Source organism: Diadema antillarum, unplaced genomic scaffold (assembly GCF_040938485.1).
Source record: "Diadema antillarum isolate AM-2024a unplaced genomic scaffold, OU_Dant_1.0 seq00001143_RagTag, whole genome shotgun sequence".
NCBI classification, from domain to species: domain Eukaryota; kingdom Metazoa; phylum Echinodermata; class Echinoidea; order Diadematoida; family Diadematidae; genus Diadema; species Diadema antillarum.
In genome coordinates this window covers 745,027-771,270 of record NW_027271955.1, presented here as the reverse complement: position 1 = coordinate 771,270, position 26,244 = coordinate 745,027, and the positions used below count along the sequence as shown (strand labels likewise).

The window sequence follows — 26,244 nt, the reverse complement described above, 5'->3', positions numbered from 1 at the left end:
GAATCTCACAAATCACTTTACATCTACACGTGGAGATTGTCTATTCTGAAAACAATGACAGAAATGCCTCAATTTTGATTTAAAATATCTGAGGTATTCTCTCGCAAGACAAGCAGCAATATGGCCACAGTAGTAAAGTGAAAATAAAAAAAAAAGAAATTATAACAATCTCGTAAGAATAACTCTTGTTAACAATTCCAATTGTGGCACATAAACATCCATGCATGCAAAACAAAAACAAACAAAAAATTTTTAAAAATTAATCATATTTCACGAGACTTTGATGAAATATGCACAGTGACTCTGAAGATGAAAACACAGCAGGGCCAGAGCAAAGCACCTGAAATTGTTTGTTTGATTGATTGCACACCAACGCATCTGGATGGGAGATGCCTGTTGCCATGGCAACCACAGCCCAGCATCCTCTCCTCCTCTTCCTCCTCTTCCTCTTGTCCTCCATCCCTTGCTCACTGGTTCTCTATGAGACTCTGCACCCGGTGCACCAGCTCCCTGGCAATCTTCAGCACCGCCTTGGCATCGTGCCTCTCAGCCATTTCTGGAAAAACGAGTTGAAAAAAAATAACAAAGAATCCACCAACATGACAAGATGAATAAATGATTACTTTGGTACGTTAAAGTGATGCAATTCCATGGGAGTCTCCAAGAAAGAAAGAAAAAAAAAACAATTTTCAAGGGAGTGAAAAAACTTGTTTTATTTTTTGCAACATTTTCGGAAAAAAAATGAATGGTTATGTTAAATGATGTGGAAACATTGTTTTGCTTTATATTGATGATTACAAGGTTCTAAAACTCAAAGCAGTGCTTGTGATACTCAAAACTGAGTTCGGTGTTTGTTTGTTTTTTGATATGTGTTAATTGAGATACGAGGTCTTGCCACCCCCGGGAGAACAAATGCATCGGTGAAGTTGGCATGATGAGAAGAACTCACCATTGAAGAACTTGATGATGTCTGTGAAGTCCATGTTGTTGTCGAGGATGATGTCACGGTAGTACTCGACCAGGGCCAGGGCGATGAAGAGCACCATCTGGCCCGAGGCGCAGTGTTTGGCCGCCCAGATCGTCTCCCAGACGGAGAAGGTGTCGTCGTAAACCAGCTCTACAACGGAGAGATTAACAGGCAATCATTTCAACCATTTCTGTGCCTGGGACTTTGGACCATGTGTGTAACACTATGGAATTTTCTGTGTCAAACGTCGCTCAAAGCACACAAGGTGTTAAGTGGAATGACCAACTGGAGAATTAGAGGCAGATATGAACTTCGCGAAGGTGTACAGCATTTCAATTCAATAGTTTTATAGAAATACAAAATTTATAATTTTGCAGGGGCATGATATCATTTAGAATTCATATTGTACCTACCTACAAGTGTATGCCGATGTCAAGGAGTATGTACATGAGTGATATCACAACACTTTTTGATAGTGAAAAGAGTGGTTTTGCCCAATTACGTGCTAGAGCTGACATAATTTTGTGACCATTTATTACAAATTTCATTACCACTATCAACACCACAACCACCACTAACAACTACTCAAACTGCCACTACTACAACTACCAACTACTTCTACTACTGGCACATGCCCACCAAATGAGTCACAAATGAATCGGTCATAAAAGCATTTCTGCGAGAATTTCCTCACCTCGCTTGAAATCCAGCAAGAACCACCTGTAGCAGAAGTAGAAGTGGGTGTAGTCACCGTTCTGGTGCATCAGCTCAAACATCTCCGAGTCCAGAATCTGAGGAGAAAAGGCATTACCATATCAGTTATGGAATACCATGGGGACTTAATGGTGCATGTTCTTCCAAACAGTATAAGGTATTAAGTCATATCAGAAAAAGGTCATTTGTCGTAGTTTCCATCGCTTTCTTCAGCTTGATGCAGAGAACAGTACCATACTGGCGGGAAAATGTATCATTGCTCTGATGGTCAGCTAACTACTGTAAAAGTGGATATTTTTGCACGACTAATTTTTTGCCCTCAGCCGGCTAAGAAGAATTTCTTGTGTTTTTAATTCCATGGAATCAAGACATCAACTACTGGAACATTTGGCAAGCAAAAATATTCACGTGCTTTTATTTTTGCGCTAGTTTCTGGTTGCGCAAAATGTGCAAAAATTTAAACGCCAAGAAAATTTCCGCTTTTACAGTACAATCATGGGTCACATGAAATGTCATTGATGACAACCATTATCAGTCAATTAACACAGCTACAATAGATCAGCAGTATGACGTAGGGTAGTAAATAAGAGAAGCATACTCTCAGGACATCCTGTATAGTGCTTTAAGTTTTCACAGTAATGGAGCACGCCAACAGTTGCCATGAAAAGAGACTCTTTGGGATCTCTCAAACAAGCACTGCCCAGAAATGATTTGTAAATGTTTTACAGACACTGATTACAAGAAATGGAAAAGTTACATTGTTGTGGGTAGGAGTCCTGTAAATGATCCAAACACGCGTACTCGGAAATGGAATGAATGAAAGCCAATCGCAAATCACCTGAATGAGCGACCTCATGTTTGCGAAGTGCGTGTCCATGGCGCCGCCGTGGGGGAAGTTCTTTGACATGCGCTTCATCAGCTCACAGAAGCAGCTGTACGTCTTGGCCTCTGCGGTGAAAAGTCAATAATCAAGCTTTTTTCTCTCTTCACTGTTTTCATGCATGCAACTCAATGCAACAGGACCAAGATAAACTCAAAGCATGTATAAAATCCAAGATGCAATAGTTACACATTTATGCCCTCAGGTACTTTTCATACCTGACATATAATGTATGAACATTTGTCCTCTGCTAACATAACGAGGACTCACAGCAAACTGTAAAAATGTGTAAATAACAAATAAACAAACAAACAAATACAATATCTTATTAAATAAGGTAGAACAGATGGACAAAAACTGAAGATACACAAAAAATAAAAAGAACAAAATAAACAAATACACGGTACGTGAAAATAAAATACAGACATACATACAAGCTAATAGAAAAAGATAATTTACTACTTGAGAGTGAGTTTCAGGTTTCTGCTCCCTCCATTCAAAGGGAATAAGAATGACGGAAAGAAGAAAAATAAATAAATCGATAAAATATGAGAGAGAAAAAAAGGAGAAGAGAAAAACTAACCATAACACGAGAGAGACCATCATAGCTAAGATCCTCCGGTGTGGCCACAATTGACTATTAAATTACATGTATCTTTTTTTTTTCTTTTTCTTCTTTTTGCTTAAACCACATTTTGTTAATGAGACATAATATACACACAGGAAAGCAGGGATCTGGCATAAGCTTTCACAGACCAGAGTTTCTGATGATTACATGTCTGTTGGTAGCCTAGAATCCTTTAAAAGTTTGGCATATCATATCCAAGCAAAGTACAAATGAACCATTGCAAAAATCAACACGACTATCATTTTCACAAAGTGTAATATCAAAACAATGCAGGGCACAAGCATGTATGAAGCGTAAAGTTGCAAATAATTAGACAGTGTCTCACCAATTTTTCCACCTAGTGGAGATACATGAAAAAACAATGATATGCATTAGAAGATTCTATGAAGATTACATTTATGTTATGGGAGAATTGGTACAAATTTGAACATTTATTGGTAGCAGAATATACACATTGAACCTTGACTCAGATTTTATTATGCATCCATTACAAAGGAATTTATGTGACCAAAAAAAAAAAAAAAAAGACAGGTTTTGTTTTTTGAGAAAGGATTATTTTGTTGCAACTTACACTGTACCCTTCATAAGCTAACATTAATTCTGATTATTGATATGATCTTACAAAGAATCTTTTTCATTAAGGGAATAATTGCCATGCTCACATAACAAAATACACAACTTCTTCATCCCTTACCAATACAAAGAAAGGCACGATATAACACCAGCAGGGCATCTCTCTGCAACTTCAACATATTGAAACGAGTTTCATAATGGCCCACAAACGGGTCACAGCCGATAAGATCAGGCAGTATGTATTGTGCCCACTTTTTAGCAGAATTTGATGTTTTTCAAAGGCATGAAACCGGCAAGAATACTCTGCTGGATATTTTGTTAGTGTCTGCTTCAAACTTAATGGCAACTATATACATCTACATCTACATAAGTCAATTTTTATGAACTTAGGTTTCATAGAGATCAGAGAGACAAGGTGTCTGTTCTAATACTTTGGATTTGTATCTCAAATAATATAACAAAGATATTCCACAAATGATGACTGATGCCTCATATGAGGAGGAGAAACATGAAAATATCTGTGCGTAATAGGTATTACAGAATGTTTGCAACAGAAAGCATATTTGCCTAGCAGCATGAAATCTACGCATGAAATATGTATCAAACTTAACCATGAACTGCACAATGCTTTTCGAGGTCAAAAGTGACACAAAACAGTTTCAAGCATGCCACAGACCCAGAAATCTCTCAAAGACACAGTGGTGGTGGGGCGGGCAATGGGTGGTTGGAGGTGTAGTGTGTATTGGGGGAAAGGGGGGGGGGGGTGTCTGCTCCAATGTGGGGATACTTACCGTCGTCCAGAATGACCAGCAGCGGAGCAACCAGGTCACACATGCCCTGGACGTAGCCCACGTCCAGGTGTTCCCAGACGTAGGTGCACATGACGTTGCGCAACTTCTCCAGGTTGGCCGGGGTGAAGTAGTGGTAGTTTCGGTCGCAGCGCTGAACGTCCTTGTCGATGCGGTGGAGATTCAGACTGAAGGAGTCTAGGAGTTCATTCTAGATAACAAGAAAGGGAGGGGGTATGGAAAAGAGATGAATATACATCTTGTTATACAGATGTGGTGAACTTGACTTTTATAAGATGTGCACATAATATCTAAATATAAAACATAAATTATCAAGAACAAAATGTAAGTGTAACAGAAGAACTAATCATTAAAAAAATTCTTATGTCAAGATGATGTCTAAACAAGAGTTCGACATGAGAGTAAAAACACAATGCAATTTAATTTGAGTTCATTGTGCGTAAAGGTTACAGGTATGTCACTGCCTATAAGACATATGACTCAAGTCTTGTGCAGTTTCTATCGACTGAATTTGAAAAAAAAAACAACAACAACAACCAAAGGTACAGATTTAACATCTGGTCTTCATAAGTCTGCGAGCAGGGCAACAACTGCAAATATTCCCTACCTGGGATAACCTGCAGATTCAGACAATAGATTTTCACGTCTTCCCCCCCCCCCCCCACACACACACACACACACACAACTTGACTTCAAAAAATATTCTCCTTACATCTTTTTAGCTCTGTAACACATCCAAAGGAATATATTCAATTCTCAGGATTTGAATGAGCCACAATAAGCAGAACTTTTACAACTTTATCTTCAGAGTCAAACATGGAAATGCAGTTCATCCACAACTATCATTACTCTGGGATTCCATGAAAGAACTTAAAAGCTAAATTGACCATCCCTGCCATCTTTTTGTTTTTCTATGTCTGCTTTGAAAAATGATAATGTGTTTTCTTTTTGCAATTGTGTATAATGCTGCCCTGGCAAAGAAATGCAAATGAAAATGAAAAATGAGCTTTGATGAAATAAAATAGAATACCACACTGGGTGAACTGTGTGTGGAAGACTGCATTGACTGGTGTTAATCTATAGATTGCCATTTATGTAACTCTCATTGGTATAGTAAAAGGCTCACTCAATCTCAGTAGACAGGGGATTAATAGACACTCACAGTGTACACCCCTCCATTGGAGGAGGCGGGGGATGCTGTGCACATGTCTGCCACAAGGTGACCAGATGACTCCGGGATGTTCAGCCCCTTCATCTCCAGGACCGGATCCGCACTGCTCCGGCTGGAGCCGGCCGCCCCCTCTCCCTCCTCCTCCCCCTCCCCAGCTCCGTCTCCGTCTCCCTCCGCACGCTGGTTGTCATGGTGACGATGATGTTCGTCATCCTCATCCTCGGTGGACTTCCCATTGACCAGCTCCACGGTGATGGCCTTGCCGTCTCCGTTCCGGGCAATGACCTCAGCCCCGCCCTGCTGCTCCTCCTCGTCTTCCTCCTTGAAGAGCGTCTTCTTGTGGGCGTCAGCATCGTCCATGTCGCTGCCGATGTCACCATTATGACCTTCGTGGATCACCTATGGAATATACATGTTGGAGCAGCATAAAGATTCAGTGGGGTATAACTGCTTACTGTCAGTCTGCCAGTGACTGTGATGTCTGACAACTTGGTCTAAAGGGGCCTGAAAGTCAAAAGAAACTTTTTTTAAACCCCTTGTATGCTTGTATGCCTAGCCAAAAATTCTGTCCAATTTCTGACAACTAGGTAAGTTGATTCAAATGTGCTGATGCCTCTGGTACCTTTCAGAATATGAAGTATGAAGAAGGGATGAACTTAGCACAATTCCTAAACTGAGATGGATATCACCATGGAGACAATGTGATGAAGGGTAACAGGTAACGATGAGAATTGCAGTAGGAGGAAGCAATACGGGTGGCAGTGTGCATGTCAGTAAAACACCAAAGGACACTCAAGTTTTCTTGGCATCATCAGTAAAACACAATTTCTTTTCTTTTTTTTTGCATTATCAGGAAAACAACAAATGAATCTCAAGTTTACATGGCATAATCAGTAAAACATCAAAGGAAACTTGAGTGTTTTGGCATGATCAAAAAAACACAAAATAAATCTCAAGTCTACTTGACATTATTAGAAAAACACAGAGAGAGAAAACTAGACTCTCAACCATTTGGCTGACTGGTAAGATAAAAATATGTGACCGTGCATCTCAAAACGAACAAAAAGTCGCATGCAGTGAGTTTGTGTGAGGACTGAAAATAGGTGAAATGGGTCAACCTTACCAATTTTAAGTTTGTCATATTTTCTGAAAGAGCAAGTCTTCTTCTACATTATGTTTATAAAGTTTGGGATCATAAAACAAACAGGAACTTGCGTTTTCAGCAGTTTTTCGCGAACACTTTTTGGTGGAATAGTGTGATTGGGTGTTTCTCATACAGCCCTCTTTTCATTTCTTAAAAACCCTGTCCTTACTCTTCACTTTCAACTCCAATAACTTTGGAAAGAATGATGCTACTGCATTGAAAGTTGGCATTAATCATCTACAGAATGTGTTAATGAAGCATGCTAAATCTTATCTTAATCGGATAATCCCTTCATTGTTGTTGCCCCAATGGTCAACATCCAGTTTTTTGTTCCATTCATCCTACAGCTAGCATGGCTTGGTAAACATCAAGCGCTTGAATAGACCCTGTACTTCAGAACCTATTTTCTCAGTTCACACTTTCCAGAGTGTGTCCTTTCTTTCCAATATTTAGATAGGTTAAGAGAGTCATTTGATTCGAGTTAAACATCATTTTAAAGCATAGAGTCTGCTTTTTCAGAATCTGCTCTTAACGAAAAATCCATGTCTGGCGACTTTTTGTTGGTTTTGTGATGCAGGGTCACATATAGGGGATATTCTACAGCATAGACACAAACGACTCATCAAAACATCTTGCGCAATTTAACCAAAAATCAAAGACCCAAAAGGAACATTAATAGCCTGCTTCCCGTGACAAACAAGACTTAAAAGGGTGAATTTATTTCAAGTTTTATTCTACATCAAAAGACTGCAACTTGAGAGTATTGATCAAAGTAGAGAAGGAATGAAGAAAGGTCAAAGTTGGCAACGGGGAAGCTCACCTCCCGTGAGTCGTAGGAGAAGGTGGATGACGTGAGGCGAGAGCTGTGCCGGCTGCTGTCCGTGATGCTGGAGGCGTCGCCGAAGCCCTCGTCGCTGCCCGGCGGCGACATCTTCTCCGTGGGGATGACCTCGCAGGGGATGTCGGCCGACACCTCGCTGCCCAGACTCCGCCCAGTCTCCGTTTCCAGCGTGTCCTGCCGCAGACTCCTGCAGCGACTGTGAGGATGAGGTGACGATTCCCAGATTTAAAAGAGAAAGAGAGAAAAAAAAATGTGTGAAAACTCATTCTAATGAAACTCTATTAACTTGTTCACTGATGCAAAGTAAATTCAAGAAGAGACTAAATGTCCTCATAAAGTGATATTTTTCATACTACAGTACAATTTCCCTTTGATCTCTGACCTTTAATATGTACAAGTGGGTGTGACAAGGCCATAGCCACAACAAGCAAAGTGTGAAAACTCATTTTCAGAACACCCTTTATGAATATGCATGTGTGTAATGAATCAAACCACCTTGGAATATGCATATGCATGATTACAAGCACGAGCCTCCTATGAAGAGTATGCACAAGGTACAATGCGCTCTACAGTATGTCCCCCTCCCCCCCCCCCCCAAAAAAAAAATAAATAAAAAATAAATAAATAATAAATAAATTACAATCGGATATTCGCATTGATAACTTTCAAAATGATTAAACAATGTGAATGCTATTTCATGGTATGAAACTATGCTTCTTACCTACATCTTGCAGAAAACCCCATTCAATTTGGTTTAAGTGGTCACAGAGATATACGGATCGTTGTAAAGTATGTCATGGGTCCGCTCTTCCAAGTTTAGCACTTATGGATGCGCTTAGCAATTTGCAAGGTGTGAGCACGATGGACAAAACTTGGAGAGAAGGGATTCTTCACTTGCTCTACAAAAATCCTAATTTCTCTGTGACAGCTGAAGCAAATCAAATGGGGTTTTCTGTAAGATGTATAACAAGTTATAGTTTTACTCCTTGAAATTGCATATTCATTGATTCTCTATGAAGTTATTATTGCAGAAAGTCTGACTGTAATTTTTTTGGGGGGACATGCGGTAGATCCTCTGTGTGCATGCACAGTTTGTGATCCTGTCTGACAGGCATGCTATGGAGTGTTTAACCTGTTGAGGATGGGCTTATTTTTCTACAACACACATTTCCAACAGACACCTGCCCGAGTATTCTCGAGACTCGTCCTCAACGGGGTGATATGGGTGCGTCATCCTGATGCTGATTCTAATGACCCCCTCACTCACCCCATATGTCATACAACAGTCATGATATCAATAATGGCTTTAATATTAGAGGGAAAGTGAAGGCAATGTTCTATCAAATATCCAAAAGAGCAGTTTTCCAATATACTACACTATCGCTCTCCCATAAAGCTTCTACCATCATTACACATGCGGTGAGGCAGGGTCAGAATAAACAAAATGTGTGAAAACTCATTTTCATAAGACTATTAAATGGAATTGAATTAGAAATGCTTCTTAGTTTCATGAATGCAAATTGAAGGCAACATTCTACCCAACACCCTAATGAGGTTTCTTCTCTTTTCTCTCGCCGACATGCTTCTACACATACTGACTGTGTAGGTGGGGTGGCAAGGACACAGTGTAAAAAAAAAAAAATACGCAAGCTCATCTAAATTACACCATTCATCATGATGGTACCAGAAATGGCTTTCATTACCACGGATAGAACCTGAAGGCAAGTTATTTACACTATCCCAATGAAGTAGGTTTCCTTACACTTTGACTTTTCTTCCAAACAAATCCTCAACCGACTGCACAAGTGGTGTAAAAGACAAACATGATACGATCACTTTCAAAAGGTAAAATAAGATAAGTGGAAGGGAAGGGAAGGTAAGTATCTCTATTGGTATAATGCATAAGCTTTGCTCAATACTGCCGAAACATACTCTTTTTATGTTGTATAATGCCTTTATCTTGCCTCATTTTGATTATTGTAGTCTCGTATGGTCTGGAACCAGCTTAACTAATTTGTGTCGTTTATTTGTTTTACAGAAAAAAGCAATTCGAATTTGTTCAAACGCCAACTCTCTTGACCACACCGCTCCACTTTTCAAAAAATTGAATACTCTCACTCTGTCTGACAGTGTCTTAGTCAAACTTGGTCTTTTCATCTATAAATACTCGAATGCAATTTTACCTGACATTTTTGATGGTTCTTTTACACTGAATTGTGCATTACTTAACATTGAAATTCGAAATAAGGATAACATTGTGTTGCCATTTTGTCGCTTGAGCATAAAGCAAAAAAATTCTGTTTTATATAAAGGTGCTAAGTTTTGGAATAATTTGGATTCAATTTTTAAGAATGTATCCACTCAAAGTGCTTTTAAGTCTAGATATAAACAATATCTTTTAAATGCCTATTGAATTGTATCAGTCCATCTTTGTTAGTCTTGTTCTGTCTGTTTGTTTTTATTTGTGTAATGTAGTAGCATATGTCTTTTATTTCATCTTATTTGTCTATGTTATCTGTAACTGTCATTAAGTAATCTGAATGTAACTCTGAATTTGCATTTGCATGTATATTCTTATGTATCCAACTCTCCTAAAGGGGATCACTTGTCTCAAGCCTTTGGCTTTCTTTGTGAACTCCCCGACACATTTTACTCTGTATATATTTCCATTTTTATGATTATCAATAAAGTGAATTGAATTGAATTTAATTCAATTAAATTAAAAAACTAGATATATCGCTACGGCTACTGATATGCCTCCGCCATAATGCATGGTTCTCCTAATAGGTCTATAGTACAATGTCTTGACAATGTGTGATGACAGTTTCACACAATTGGCAAAATATTAAAATGACAGGTTTGACACAAATGTGCTGAAAGTTCACTTTCCTAGAACTAGGTTCAATTGGATGAATGATTAAAATGTCAGAGTGCAGGTATTTGGGGAACTGATGATTTTTACTTGACTTTTGACCCTTTTATAAGTTTATGCATTGAGTAATTTTCAAGGTATTGAGAAAAAGTATAATTTCAGTATCAAATGGGAAAATAGCATTATCTAAACCTGGCCTTTGACCTTTGACCTCACAGTTCCAAAGAGAATCACTGTTAGGTTGAACATGCATAAATATGTAAGTTTCATGATGATACCTTGAGTTACTTTCGAGATATGGAGGAAAAAGTGCAATTTAGCACTTTCACTTGACCTTTTACCTTTTGACCTTTGACCTTTTGGCAAGAAACTTCCCCAAAAATATATATTGGGTAATACATGCCATACATCAAGTTTAAAAAAAGAAAAACCTTCAGGCATATTGCATTTTAAGGAAAGTAGTGATATTTTGAGGAGTTGACCTTGACCTTTGACCCCCCTGACCTTTGACCCATGACCCCCAACTTCCCTAGATAATCACTGCCCATCGGTACAAGCATATATACTAAGTTCCATGAAGATACCTTGAACCATTTGCGAGATATGGAGAAAAACATGAAATTTCAATTTTTTTTTCTTCACAAAATAACCTATGACCTTTGACCTTTGACCCTGTGACCCTAAAATCCACACAAAGTATTATCCCCCAAGGATATACCCTCATACCAAGTTTGATGTAAAACCACCACACGGTTCTTGAGATATCGACAAAAACAAAACGGGACGGACGGACGTACGGACGGACGTACGGACGGACGTACGGACGTACGGACGTACGGACGGACGGACGGACGGACGACCCGAAAACATAATGCCTCCGGCCACTTCGTTGCGGAGGCATAAAAAAAAGTTATGAATGCTTAACTTCATAATACTATTTATGAAAGCACTAGAAAACAAATTGTACATCTCCTAGCACAAGATAAAATCATTTCAGCTTGCATTCCAGCAAACTCAAGCCCTACCTATTTGTACATTTCTTCCTGACCAGCTATTCTGTTACAGTATAAAAAGATTAACTTGAATGTCATTCCTTAACACATTACTCATACCCAAAGCAATATCATCTCTCAATGAACCCGTTGAAGAAGGACTGATTTTGCCATAACATGCATTTTCCATAGACACCTGTCCAAGTATACTCGGCACTCATCTTCAACGGGTTAAAGTGTGGTACAACATCAACCAAACAACATCATAACTGACGATGCAAGTTTTATCCTTAATTCATGTTTTCTGTTGATGTACCTCTGAATGTTTCAAAAACCAAAAACAATGATCCAAAAACATAAAAATTGAATTGTTTGGACTGCTAGTACATTTGCTATGAGAACATTTTTGAAGTCCTACAAAAGTCACAGATAAAAGTGAGGTCTGATTCAATGACTGATGGCTTTTTTGTTTGCTGCACAATAGGAAAGATACCTCGACATAGTTTACACTATTTCTGATTCAAGACTAGTCTTTGATGGCCAATAGGTGATCTATCACTTGGTCTAATAGCCATTTAGTCTCAACCCACATGGTCTAATCCCATTTCGTCCACAACCACTTCGTCTAATGACCATTTAGTTCTAATTGCCACTTAGCCTCATTACCAGTTGGTTTACTTCCAGATGGGCTATGCCCATTTTGTCTAATACCCACAGTTTATTAGACAAAATGGAAAAAAATCTAAGGAGAACAAAACTGCGAATTGACTATCTGGTCATTAGACGAAACGATAATTACCCAAACTGGGCATTAGACCAAGTGAGGATTAGACCAAACGGGCATTAGACATAATTGATAGTAGACCAAATGAGTTTAGCTGTAGTGATGTTAGACAAACTGGGAAGTAGACCATCTGATATTAGACCAAGTGGCAAAAAACCACCCAATACACATCTAAATCTATGGCTTTTTAATTTTTCCCTTATGACGATCATATTGCTTGTCCCACTGGAAAGGCAAATGAGAAGGGAATTAGGGATCCTCCTAGTCAGAGCATGGTAATCTTTTTTAGTCCTGACCTCAAAACCACGTAGTCCTCTTTCTGGACCAGGTCCTGCTGCTCTTTGGTCAGGTCCGCCTGGTCCACCTCCTGGATCACCTCGCCACTCTCCACGTACTCGTCATTGTCGTCGTCGATCTCGAAGACCTCGCTATCCAGGCTTGGATCATGACCTATGATGCCATGAAAAAAACAAAAACAAGAGGAAATAGTTAAGAATGGGAACTCATGACTATGATTCCATTGCAATTATATCCCTCTACTGAGGAAGTATTAAAGATCTACAAATACATACACCAGGAAGAAATAAAACAGCATTCCGTTGATGCTGACTCATTAACCCGTTGATGACCGACTGATTTTGCTACAACACGCATTTCCCATAGACACCTGCCCGAGTATACTCAGGACTCGTCCTCAGCGGGTTAAGAGAGGTGTGTGCAAGACCTGAAATGGATGCCTAAAAACTCTGCAATGCTGCCCTCTTGTGACAATGTTCTGCAATGGGGTGGTGGGCTATTTCCCTTTTCTTTCTTGCAGTGATACAAAAACATGACCAAACATCCCTTCTCTCCATTCGCATGGACAGCACACACACACACACACACACACACACACACACACACACACACACACACACATGCACACAGACACACATGAAATACATACACACAGGATGTTATAGTTAACACATGCCCATACTTCTGAGGACAAGCATTCTTATTGTTTCCTTGTCCCCAGACACCCAACCATATTTACACACACACTTTATGATATGTGCGACTACAGAATGTAAACAGTGTAACGACTATTGGGGGGAACCTTTGCACTCGCCCTCAGTTGTAAAAGCTATTCCAACCTTTTAAAATCAAACATAAAATGCAGAGGCATCAGAAACACAAATTCCCTCACAATTACTTTTACCCAGTGCCAGTAATTTTGATTTATTCCAAAATGGAGATCATTGGGGCTCATAAAGTCCTGCTCTGAGGTCACTTCTACCAGCACATATCTCAAAGGCTTGGTTTGACATTGGCTCAAGGACCAAACAGCTAGATAATTTCTCACACGAGGAAATACCTCTGCCACAGATGTAAAAATCCTGCGACTTTTGTAACACGAGTAGGGAGATATAGTTACATGTGTGTCATGGTGACAAGCTTGTGCACACAGTTGTGGCATACAATCGTCTTTCTGGTTTTCTTTTGTACATTTTTGAGCGTTGGCACATGCTACGGTATGTAAACGATTCTATTGATTTCCTCATCAGGATATCAAAGATACGTATTGTTTACCATCCTGATGGCACAATTTGAGAAAATGTCTAACTTTGATAATTAAGCCTTAATAAAGATGCTTCAAAGTATGAAAAAAAAAATGCTCAAGCATATAAAAGATATGAAAACTATGCCGTTACTATCGGAAGACCTATGAACAAATATAACCATGCTTATAAAAGGTTTATTATTGGAAAAGTGAATATGTTCAGGCGACTAATTTTTCGCGCTCAGGAGGGTAAGAAGAGTTTCTCGTGTTTTTAATTTTGCAGAATCCAGACATCAACTACTGGAACATAAGGCAAGCAAAAATATTAGTGAGCTTTTATTTTCACGCTGGTTTCTGGTTGCACGAAATTTGGGAAAATTTCAACACCGCAAAAATTTCCACTTTTACAGTACTTAGTTTATTCAATACTACTGTCTTTGGGTAATACTGAGTATAGTAAATCTGGTCATTCACATTCTTTGTTTTTAAATCATTGAGCAGAGATATCAAGTCGAGAGAGCATATGAGCCTGAGAATTTGCAGCGCGTGAGCACCACCTAAGGCACTACTCCATCTACAGAAACCCGTAGTCCCACACACTGACCTGTGAGTGGTATCTGCCCCTCTGAACTATTCTCCGATGACAGTTTGGCCTGCTGGTTATCCTTGTCCCGTTGCCTTATGATAGCTTCAACAGCCATCCACTCAGCCAAGATCTGTTCGTAGTTTAGCCTGACGCCCTCGTCTACGCCGTTCCTCTCTTCCTCCGTGGAGTTAAACTTGTAGTGACCCAGGAGATATGGCCACACCTAGGGTGATACAAATACAAATCATACACTGTATGTGCTACAGCAATTGATGCTAATAAACTGGTATTCCTTGATACAGTTGACAAACTATGAAGCAATAACAACTCTTCTTCATGTAGCACATATTATCAGTGGCAGTACGACCTAGCAAGTGCATTAGAAAAGGAGCTCTTGTTCTGAGGGGTTTCCATTTCTCTGAGGTTGTTATCCTCGATTGCACTCCATTGACTATATCATTTGTACATGTACCAGTATGCATTAATAGAGTGAGTTCTTTGCTGCAATAAAGCGATTTTATATACATATCTCAGAACTAACAGCATGACAGCCTGTGTATTCTCGTATGGAATGATAACAATAAAGATCCTGGGTGGCCTAAGCACCATACTGCAGTCTCGGTAAAGTTGGGGGTTGTTCTCACCTCTCTCCTGATTTCGTGATCCATGCCGCCGAAGTAGACTAACCTCATGACCTCGGCCTCGTCGATGTCATCCGGGGAGTGGAAGAACTCCGCCCACTTCTCGCAGGTCAGCCCCAGGGAGGCGTCGCTGGGCGTCTCCATGGTGATGATGACGGGATGGACGAGACCGGAGAGGTGGGTGCGGACGGTGCGGAGGTGCCTGCAGTGCGCCAGCCCTGATTGAGGTCAAAGGGCAAGAACAAAAAGGTCAAATCAAAGTTCGCTGTAACTCTAATGGTTAGAATAAGAGCAGGCAGACAATAACATCATCTCTTTTTTTGTTGCCATGTATGCAAAATGCAGTCACTGAAGTGAGGGAGAGTGCGCCAGTAGAGAATATAGGTCACACCTTCACCAGATGGGCTAAAGGAAATACCAGCAGGGCATGTCATTCCTTTGGGTAGCATTTTCTTTAAATATCACCTCAGAAAAGAAGTTGTTGTTTGTTTGTTTTTTTACAATACATTTTTTAATGACATACTTTGCATAACACAAGAGAGTATGAACAGAAAGAATAATTAGTGTGTAGGTGTGAGTGTAAGTTCGTGTTAAGAACCACAATTGAATTTGCAGATGCAGAAATTTGATTGTAAGAACATGCAAGAAAGTCATTTCATGTAATTATATTGTCCTACTTTTGCCTCTTCTTTGGTTTGTTTTCCTATCAACCCTTATAACACCAATAAGAAAGAGTTTGGTTAAAAATAAGTGTACCACATGGATGAAATTACAAACATTTTATATGGTTTAACTCTTTGTGTTGAAAATATGAAAATAAAAGGACATTAATTATTTTGCTCTCTTGTGGTACCCATGTACATTTGAAACTACAGCAGCATGTCAGAGGTTCATAAACTCTTCATCACCCCTTTAGGGCTTGGTCTCCGGGTTTGCAAGGTGATTGCGTGGGAGGGAGCTCCCAGACAAATCTCACCCCAACATCCTGATACCTACTTATTCATTCAGCGAACCTCATTCATCACTCAAGATTTACGGACAAAGGCTCTGGGCAGGCTCAGATGCTAATTCCCCTCTTCCCCGTTCTTACCCTCCCCCCCCCCCCCCCCCCCCCTCACCACCCTCTTGTGCAATCATCAGTTTACTTACAGCCATAAAAAGCCCTGGAAATGATCTGCCGGCGCATGGTGTCACACAAGAGCCTTATCGACGATCTGAAACAAAAAACAATCCAGCAAGTGAAATATATAATATCATACTGATGAATTTGAAAAGGCTACCCATTTGTCAAGAATGAAAGAAGAGTGGAGCAAAGTTTAGTTTATAATTATTGGAAAGCAACTAACAAACAAACAGATAGGGTACAGTAAGCTATAGTTTTACAGTAAATCATGGGACATGCCTCTCTTTTGGCCAGAGACTATTATACTTTGAAAACTCATGAATGTCTATTTTGGATCAAACACTTGGCTTTGTTTCAATCCTTGCACACTTCTATCCAGAACAAAATTTTGAAGGATTCTACAATCAGACGAAGAAGAAGATAACAGCCTAGTAATATTTCCGTCCATTCTCTATGTGTGCATTTCACAGAATTACATACCACAAGGATTTTACATCTCTACAAGGTGTGCTGCCATTGTTTGGGGGATGAAAGGAGAATCAAACAAGGCCTTCGCTTGGGGAATCTGTCCTTAAACTAAGCCGAGCAGAGCTATAGTTGTCTTAACAACCATAATCTGCCCTATCTCATTATCTCATAAATACTGGCTTTTCAATCAGTAAACATGCAAGACAAATACTTTCAGCTTCCTTTAGATTCTGAAAAGTTAAAGATGTCCTGATCCTATGCCTGCTTTTCATTTCTTTCTATCTCAATCTCACTTTCACATATCATCTTACTCAAACACACCCTTACTTGCAGAAAAAAAAAGGGTGCAGCCAAGATTACATTTTATACATTTTTAAACATTTAACATGCACTATCTACCTGCTAGAGTACATCTTCATTATACTGCTATGAAATAAATTAAAACAATAAGTCCACACAAGCAAAACCTTAATTTTCATTCAAAACGGAAACTTAACATAGGCTTGAAAGATCATTAATGGCTGCAAAATAGCATGAAGATGCATTTTTTTCTTCAGGGAAAGAGTACCAGATCGGATTTCTCACATATCCTTTTGAAATCAAAAACATATTTCATGAAACCATAATTCATTTCAGTTGTCAGATTAACATAAGTGAGCTGAAATCTTTCATTGTCAAGAATGATAACTCACAAAATATTTTCCACCAAGAAGTGTTTTTTTTTCCCTCAAAACTATTAAGAGCAAACATTGTATGTATTTCAAATCAAATACAAATGTAGTCATGCCAATCCCCCTAAAAGGGAGAAAGTTGATTTTCAAACCACGGCTAAAATTGTACATTACATGTGAAAGCACATGCTACAGATTCCAGACTGAAAATACATTTTTCATATTCAGTCACAACAGTAAATAAGTTCCATGGCAGTTTGAACTGCCCTTGAACGTAATGAGCAAATTATGATTTTTTTTTTCCCGAAAAATGTATCATAAACCAACTAGTGCCGAAAGAAATCATAGGCCTCTGAAAACCAGCGGAGCAGTCCATTTTAAGAATTGTATACATGATACGTGAAAATCAATGATAGCTTTGAAGCATGGTTACCTTAACAGAAAAGCAAGAAAGAGAATGACAGCAATTATACTAAATAATTGTGTGCACAGTGATGAGAGTCTATTGAACTCTTTAAACACAAAATAACAGAAGCTCACAAACCAGTTTCACATAAGACAAGACAGAAATGGAATTAAGATGGAACATACCATCCATGGGCACGTCAAAACATCCATTCCCCATTATTCCTGCTCCCTCCCCCCCCCCCCCCCCCATCACCCCACATTAAAGAGACACATGCAAACAGCTAAAGACTTCTAATTGTGTGTCAGTCGTGTGTGTTTCATGAAATCCCATGACAATAAGTCATGAAAGAAACTGATTTTGGTCGATTGAAATTGATTACACTTATTTCTCTTATACTTCAGACAAACTACAATGATTCTGTCGGTGGTGTGACAAGACCTTGCATGTCAAATTTTAGTGAAAACCACTTGTTTAGAGTAACAATAATAGAAAGCTTGACTGTTTAAAGTGATATGGGTTAGTCACAGACCAGTCAGCAGTGTGATCAGCATTATCAGATGATCTTAAAACAATTTTTATTTTTTCTGTTCACTCACTGGTGGAACATTTTACTCTTTTCTATGGAGTGAACATTTAATGTTACTGAGTGGCTAATAGTTCTAAACAGTACAGCAGTAACCTTTTCTTCAGTTGAATAATTGAAGCAGTAAATGCTCCTATTTGATGAAATGTAAAAAAAATGATTGATAATTTTGTGACACATATGAAATGTGATTTGAGGAATCTATGTCATTAAATATTAGATACTGGACAGATGGAAAAGCGGCACTGTGCTACTGAAATGGAATGCATGTGTTCTCAGGGTACTTGGACTAACGCATTAGCGATCATGACCTTTCCTTGTGTGAATATACAGAAATGTTCTTCTCTCCCAGAATTAACATTTCTTAACCTTTTAGAAGGAAATTCAGTATGTTCATGTTTCCTCCCCTAGCCAGTTCATCGACTTTATATCATGTGTTTTCTACATTGGCTGGGCCTAGAGAGACCAATACACACTCTCTTGTCCTATTGGAATAGGATGGCGTGGGAAGAGGGGGAGCGTGATGTGACGCTTTTACAATCAACCCCCCTTGAGAGATAATGGATGTGGCTACTTCAGAGCTCTGTGCGGAGAGAGGTAACTCACTGAGACCCTCTATCATGGGTCAGGCCATGGCTTGGGAAAAGGGGTGGTGCCATGTGACACTTTTACAACCATCCCCTCCCTCCTACAGATAATGGATGTGGCTACTTCAGTAGCCTGGTTAGCCTTGGTGTACAGCCCCGACTCGCCACTTTTGTGGCAGCATAGGCATGTCGGGACTGTTTGCTCAGAGGCGGCCAGAGACAGCTAAATCAATATGCACAGACATTTCTTGTCCTAGTGCCTCTGATAAAAGTGAACCCTTCTGTCTTCTAGCACAAATACACCGCAAGAAAACAAAATACAAAAAGAGGCGGGACAGAAATCAGCAACAGTCTAAGAAATCAAGTTTAACAAACAACTGCGACAACTTGTGTGACATAAATTCACCAACACAAGGACCAAACTATCTATGGACAATATTCTTGCCTTCACCTCCAACACAGCTAAAGAGACAACCAGCCGAGCATGCATTTTGCGTCCTCACATTTCTAACAAATAAAACCATTTTTCCTCTACGTGAACGCAAACCACGGAAACACGCAAGTGACATGAGGTCGTGTGGTTTTCAGTCCTAACCCTTGATACTTGTCCCACCTGCTGGTGGCCGTGATGACGGCCATTTCAGCCGAGGTGGGCGAGACGGGCGAGTAGGGGATGGCCGGAGGGAGGACGGGGGACGAGGCGGTGGGGCTCTGCACCACCACCTCCTGTTGGCGGATCAGGGCGTGGCGGGGGCCGGTCTCGCGCGCCGTCCAGGGGAACGCCGTGTGCCGGCTGCCCCCGTTGCGGATTGGCAGGATGCTGGCTTCTTCAGGAACTAGGAGGAGGACACAGAAAGAGAAATTAAAAAAGATAATTCTTACTTCACCATATCATTTTTACATGCTGAAAAACAGTAGAAGCTGCAAAGAAATGGAAAAAAAAAATCACACTTTGTGAATGATAATAATAATAATAATAATTGATATGATTTATATAGCGCCAAATCCACTCCGTAGAGTGCTCTAGGCGCGGAAGGAAGAGAAAGTGAAGGAGATAAAGAACATCCAAAATTCAAAATAATGAGTAATCAAAAGGAGGCCTTAAACAGGTGAGTTTTTAGACTGCTTTTAAAGGAATCTGATGAAGAACAATTTTTTATGGCTGAAGGTAAGTTATTCCATAAGGTGGGAGCAGCATGGCCAAAGGCACATGTGCCCCATATTGTAGTGAATCTTGGAATTATAAGAGAACCGGAATCCGAACCTTATCAGTAGATGCGTTACTGTACAACAAGGAATGTTCGCGTACATTTTAATTTCGCAAAATTCCGAGAGCCAAGATTCGCAAAATCAAAATGCATACAAAACTTCTTGTCTACACCATATGCATTTAATGCCAGTGGCAATTCATGAAAATTTCATGCTGCAAAACAGGTCATCAGCTCCAATTCGCAAATATTTCATGCCGCGACATATATCATGTTTTACGGTAAACATTCTGACATGGTTAACAATATTCATCCTTTACGCATTGTGATAAATTAGATTTTGCAAAGGTCACAAACATGAGAACATCCATAAGCAATATCATAATTCTTATCTTACTGTTTCATTGTTACATGCAGAAAAAGAATAGAGGCAGCAATGAAAAAAATAATAATAATCACACTGCGTGAATCCTAGCCTTTTACTCGATGAGTTAAACATTACGACATGCTTAACAATATTCATCCCTAGTGTATTGTGATGGGTAAGATTTTGTCACGCTCTCAAACATAACCACATCTATAAACAAATTTTGTCCTGTTGTATAAAGTGTACTGTGCGTAATCCACGGTGTGTAAATGTAACAGGCGAATGCATACTTTGGGGGAATTACTAATCCACATGTTCACATGCTCATGAGCTGTTTTATGATAATCAGAACTTTTTTTTCCCAAAAAAAGATTGTTATTCGTCTGCAGCAACATTTAACAGAATACTGTGAAGTACCATTTCTGCTTATGATTTTAGTCTTTACAAACATTTAAAAACAACTGTTTATCTATTCTGTTGTTATGTAATTTGAATTTTTTCTGATAAATTAATTTTCCCACAGGTAGATTGTCCCATATCAAATGAAAGAAGAAAACTTTTATTGATACATAGATACATGTACCACAGAGCTTTATGGACTGCCAGTAAATATTGGCTATTAAAGCCTACACATGCAAACAAAGAGTTTTTCCATATCACTCACAGAGTACACACAACAAATAACTCGGTGGCCACTCAACCTACATTTTTCAAAATGAGTGGGCACCATCATTTATGAGTTTGATGGGAACCATATGGGAAGCTCATTTGTTTGTAAAATTAAGCACACGTTCTAATGACACAATTATTGGCTGTCGAGATTCCACAGCATCCATCATCCAATGTGTTCTCTCTCTCTCTCTCTCTGTTTCTGTCATGAAAGCAGCAAAAATAATCATGCTTGAATGAGACGAACTTTGATATATTAGAGAGTATGATCGCTAAACTATGCAGCGAATAATGAGAACATTTTTTAATGTTCATGGTAAATATTACTCATCTAGATTTGCAGTCTGCGCTGCATTGCGTCAGGTGAGAGCCAGAAGGGCGCTGAGTGTAGATAAAAACCAAACAATTAGTTTCAAGAAATAAAAAGTTTATGTAATCAAAAATGTCAAAATTTATAAGAATTGTTCCAAATATCGGGTAAAATGGCAACCTTGTGGCTTTGATTTTTAATATTTCACAGAAAATGAATATCACTTAAAATTGACACCACAATGTAGAGCAGCCCAAGCTCTACAACGTGATACCAATAACTCAACCCCTCCCTCAATTGCATTAATGCCCTTCTGCTTCTCAGCCGACGATTCATACCTTTTACTTGCTCAACATTCTAAAGCTTGAACCAAGTCTATTTGCAATCACACTCATCTCTCTTCTTTCTCTCTCTGTATTGTCCCTCTACAGACAAAATGACTTTCATCAATAGATGCAGAGGAGACAAAAAGGTCACATCTCACCAAGATCTTACAAAAGTACTTCTTTTGTGACCAATCACCAGCTAAAGGGCAAGTCATCAATGCCAACACAGAAAACCCCATAATAGATTACTCGTCGACAAGACTAGAACATGCTTTTACAGAAAGAAGTATATTTGACCTTGCTATGGACTCGGGCAAAACTGACGCGCATGTCTGTAACATATCCTTCAATGCAAAGTAGAATCTGAGAAATCCCGAGTGTGAACGGAGGTCACAAGCTAGCGTAGCTAGGAGAGTCCTTACGTCAACAGGGATAAAAACTGGGACAAAGGGTGGATTGGATAAGTGGGTGGAGTAACAGAAGGACAGGGAGGAGGTGAAACAAAGAGCAAGAAAGAGGAAGAGCTGAATGAGGGGAAAGATGAAGAGGAGGAGGAGGAAGAGTAGGAGGAGGAATGGGAACAAAAAAGGAAGAAATAGAGAGAGATGAAAAATTTAGAAGAAATGTCTTTTCTCATACCAGGTTTTTATTTTTATTTTTTTTTTTTGTTGTTTGCTGGGATTACTGGGTGAAGTAATGGAAGGAAAGGGAGGAGGTGAAACAAAGAACAACAAAGAGGAAGAGGAGGAGGAGAAAAAGGAGGAGGGGAAGAATAAAAAATAAATAAGAAATAGAGAGAGATGGAAAGTTAGAAGAAAATGTTTTGGTCTTTGTTTGCTTGTCTTAGCAAAGAAATATAAAGACAAAAAGGAAGGCATTCATTTCCACTTAAAGTTAGACAAATAAACATTAAACAACCTACACATCTTTCTCAGAGAGGCTGGGTGGTAAAAGAAGAGCAAGTTGTTACATTTTCACCACGCATCATCAACTGGTAACCATGAATGCAATGAAACAAATAAAAATCTATGAACCTTACACTCCATTGGTTTCTTTAAACCAGAAATGTGTTTAGTTTTAAAAAAATCATGGAAGAAATCTTACTGAATTCGGGCCTGAAGCTGGTAATGATTCTGAATACGTAGTCCGTTGCCTCGTCCCCCTCGAAGATCTGGGTGCCGTCCTGCGAGGAGGTGGACGAGGTGGAGGACGATGTGGACCCCAGGCCGGAGTTCTTGGAGCTCTTCCGGCGCAGCCTGGGCAGCACCTTGCCCTTGCCCCGCTGGGACCAGAGAGGGGGGTCCAGCTGGCCCCGGGGCAGGAGCCCGTTCTCCAAACAAGTGAGGAAGGAGAGTAGGTGGCCCCCCTTGGGGAAGTGGATAGGTGGGTACTGCACCCCATCCTGTCCTACCAGCACCAGGGTACCCCCGCTGTCCGCTGGAGGAGGTGAAAAGGAAACGGTGATATGTTTTAATATTTAGACCCATTTCATCACTTTCCTCAGCAGTGTTGCAAGGTGCACTCTATTGTGACAAGTGAAAAATATTTATTATTCCTGCTACCATTTGAAATAAAACAACAATAGTCAATAATGATAACTGATGATGACCATAATTAATAATAGCAACAATAGCAACAACAAAAATAATTATAATAATTATAATAATTATCATCATCATCATCATCATCATCACCATCATCACCATCATCACCATCATCACCATCATCATCGTCATCACCATCATTATTATTATTATAACAATAATAACAAAATGGCAATGAAAATTCAACCCACTTGAGCTATGCCAGAAGTACGTGTGAAAAAATCATGATAGTACAGTACTCTCCACTTCACGGTGTGGGGTCAGTGACAGCAATTATTACCCACTCAACCAGAGAAACCAATCAAGAGGCGAAAAAAAAGACACCCTTAACATTCAAGTCCCATCCAATTATCAGGAGTACTCCAGTACATGGTACACCCCACTGTCAGGAGACTAAGTGGTATCCGGAATATTTCATAATTCTGCCGACAGCCAACAGCATGTTACTTCCCTGAAAGATACCCCAATTCCAGTGAGAAGTGACTGACGTACAAGTACATACAGCGTCTGCAAATATCAAATCAAACAGGTCTTCCTGCTGTAAACCACACCATGCTTTGAAGACAATGTTTAACCCTTTTTGTGCCAGGGACTTTGGACAGTGTGTATAACTCTATGGGGCTTTCTGTGCTAATTGGGACTCAAATCACACAAAGGGTTGATAATGTGGTGGCTCATTTTTAGACACGGTTAAACTTTACTGACTGACCTGAATGACGATCAAATGGGCGAAAAGAAAAAAAATTCCAGCCCACAAATGTCAAAGAATTATCCTTTCACTATCAAGAGATCTATGAACAAATATGACTGCCCAGTTCAAAACTCACAGAAAACCACAGATCAGGATTCTCTGCTAAGGACCAAATACGTCATTTGAGTTGACCGACTCAATTTCTAAAGGTTGTCTTTAATACCTGGACGAATCTTGTCTCTACCTAAGGTCAAACTGAACCGTATCTTTTTGGACAGGCACTGCTTTTACCAGGAAATGGAACATACTTCTGCACAGCACGCCTGGGTGACTGTAATCTTTAAATCCTATTTTCTCCCTTTTTTTATGAAAGTGCACCTCCTATTAACTCTTTTTCATTTCAATCACTTTTTGAATGGGTTAGGATGGCCCAATTCTAACAAGTTACATATCATTTTAAAGCTTAGAGGCGGTAATGTGAAAATTCAATATCAAATACACTGTATGATGTACTATTGATAATAAACCACTGATTGATCACATGTCTATGATGCAATATTCATGGTATAGTGCACTATACCATGAATATTATATCAAGGTATAGTACATCTTTCTCCATTGGCATTTTGTCATTGAACATCATCAACATCATAGCAATGTCATGTTTGGTCACATGATGCCATGTTGACCAATCACTGAACAGGATTTCATTGATGAGGGATAGGATGGCATTTATCTCACTTACGCTGCTGATGACAGTGCAGATAGACAATATCCTCTACGTTGACTGTGACTGCGTAGTCCCAGTAGATGCTGGTTCGGGGAATCAAATGAAGGCAGAAAGATGAAGAAGAAGAACAAGGAGAAAGGATTTTAGTCAATAATGTCTCAGAGCCAGAGATGATATTACAGGAGTAGGATTCATTGTCTTGAAGATCACTTTGCAAGTCATACCTGTCACACACAAATATGTCCGTATCTTTGAGATAAGGTCTCTTCATTTCAAGTGACAGGCAAATGAGAATAAGATTGCATTATAACTCACAGACATATTGTCACGTTTTGTGATTTGCACCAATTCTAAGATCATATACATCACATCAAATACCATTAAGTTTGCTTGCAAACAGGAATGAAAATGATGTAGAAATTCACGACAGTAGCATTCTGCCAGCTAAAAAAAAAAAAGAATGAAAGAAAAAAAGACTTAACCCTAAGAGTTCTATCAGGAAATCCACAGGAAATATTTCAAAACATTGTTACCCACGCACCCAGAAATGAGAAGTGATATCACCCCAGAAATCATCTTCTAATACCAAACAGGATGCGACTTCAGGACAGAATCCTGTTCATTTTCTTTTATCTTACTGGTCAAATGCCTACATTTTGTTCATGTACAAACACGGCAAGAGATCCACAAATAAGAAATAATTCATGCTCTGGATAAGCTTATGTATTATACATATCACTCAACAATATTGATGTTCAAGGGCCACATACAGTAAGTCTCATAATTTATTCTTTTTGGGGGATAAAGTAAAAGCTACCACAAGTATCATCCAGAATATAACAGGTGAATATCCCACAAAGATGAAAAAAAAATGCTTCCTAAATTCTTTTCTTGTCATCATCCTACAATTCATTTTCTGCACACAGCAATCTGTAAGATGGAACTACAATGTATGAACGTCACTTGGAGCATCTGATGAGAGAAAAAAAAATACGAGTTTGTTTGTCAAAATATACCAATGCCACTAATTAGGATAAATGCCGCTCACAAATGAAACACAAACCGTGATATCAATCCCCATTAGAACATGTCCCTCAAACTGTTTCGTTTCAGCAGGTAAACACTGAATTTTGCAGTAATTTGTCTCAGAGCACATCCATTAATCAGGCAGATGTGGGTAGAGTTTCATCTCGATGGCTGAGAAATTTTCTCTCTGGCCGCCCGCCAAGTTTCCTGGACAAGCGCTTCAAATGGGTTGTATCTAAAAGCTTCAGAACCATTTTTGAGCTGTGCCGCATCAAACATGATCTCTAATTGTCGGTATCACCAATGCGCAAAAAACTTCCGCGCATG

The 26,244-nt window shown here is 39.4% G+C and overlaps 1 protein-coding gene across 1 annotated transcript in view; it reads right to left on the bottom strand.

Moving 5' to 3' along the window:
• Positions 1-282: 282 nt before the first annotated feature.
• LOC139744171 (small G protein signaling modulator 1-like) overlaps positions 283-26,244 on the bottom strand; it is a 136,709-nt gene continuing 110,747 nt past the window's right edge. Inside the window, exons 11-24 of the mRNA XM_071654625.1 lie at positions 24,907-24,974; positions 22,971-23,303; positions 19,582-19,822; positions 16,295-16,359; positions 15,149-15,363; positions 14,523-14,727; positions 12,672-12,825; positions 7,707-7,923; positions 5,734-6,141; positions 4,554-4,761; positions 2,520-2,629; positions 1,662-1,758; positions 950-1,117; positions 283-556 (exon numbers count right to left, since the gene is read on the bottom strand). Of these exons, the coding sequence (XP_071510726.1) occupies positions 468-556; positions 950-1,117; positions 1,662-1,758; positions 2,520-2,629; positions 4,554-4,761; positions 5,734-6,141; positions 7,707-7,923; positions 12,672-12,825; positions 14,523-14,727; positions 15,149-15,363; positions 16,295-16,359; positions 19,582-19,822; positions 22,971-23,303; positions 24,907-24,974 (2,578 nt within the window). The 3' untranslated portion in view covers positions 283-467. The remainder of the gene's footprint in view (positions 557-949; positions 1,118-1,661; positions 1,759-2,519; positions 2,630-4,553; positions 4,762-5,733; positions 6,142-7,706; positions 7,924-12,671; positions 12,826-14,522; positions 14,728-15,148; positions 15,364-16,294; positions 16,360-19,581; positions 19,823-22,970; positions 23,304-24,906; positions 24,975-26,244) is intronic.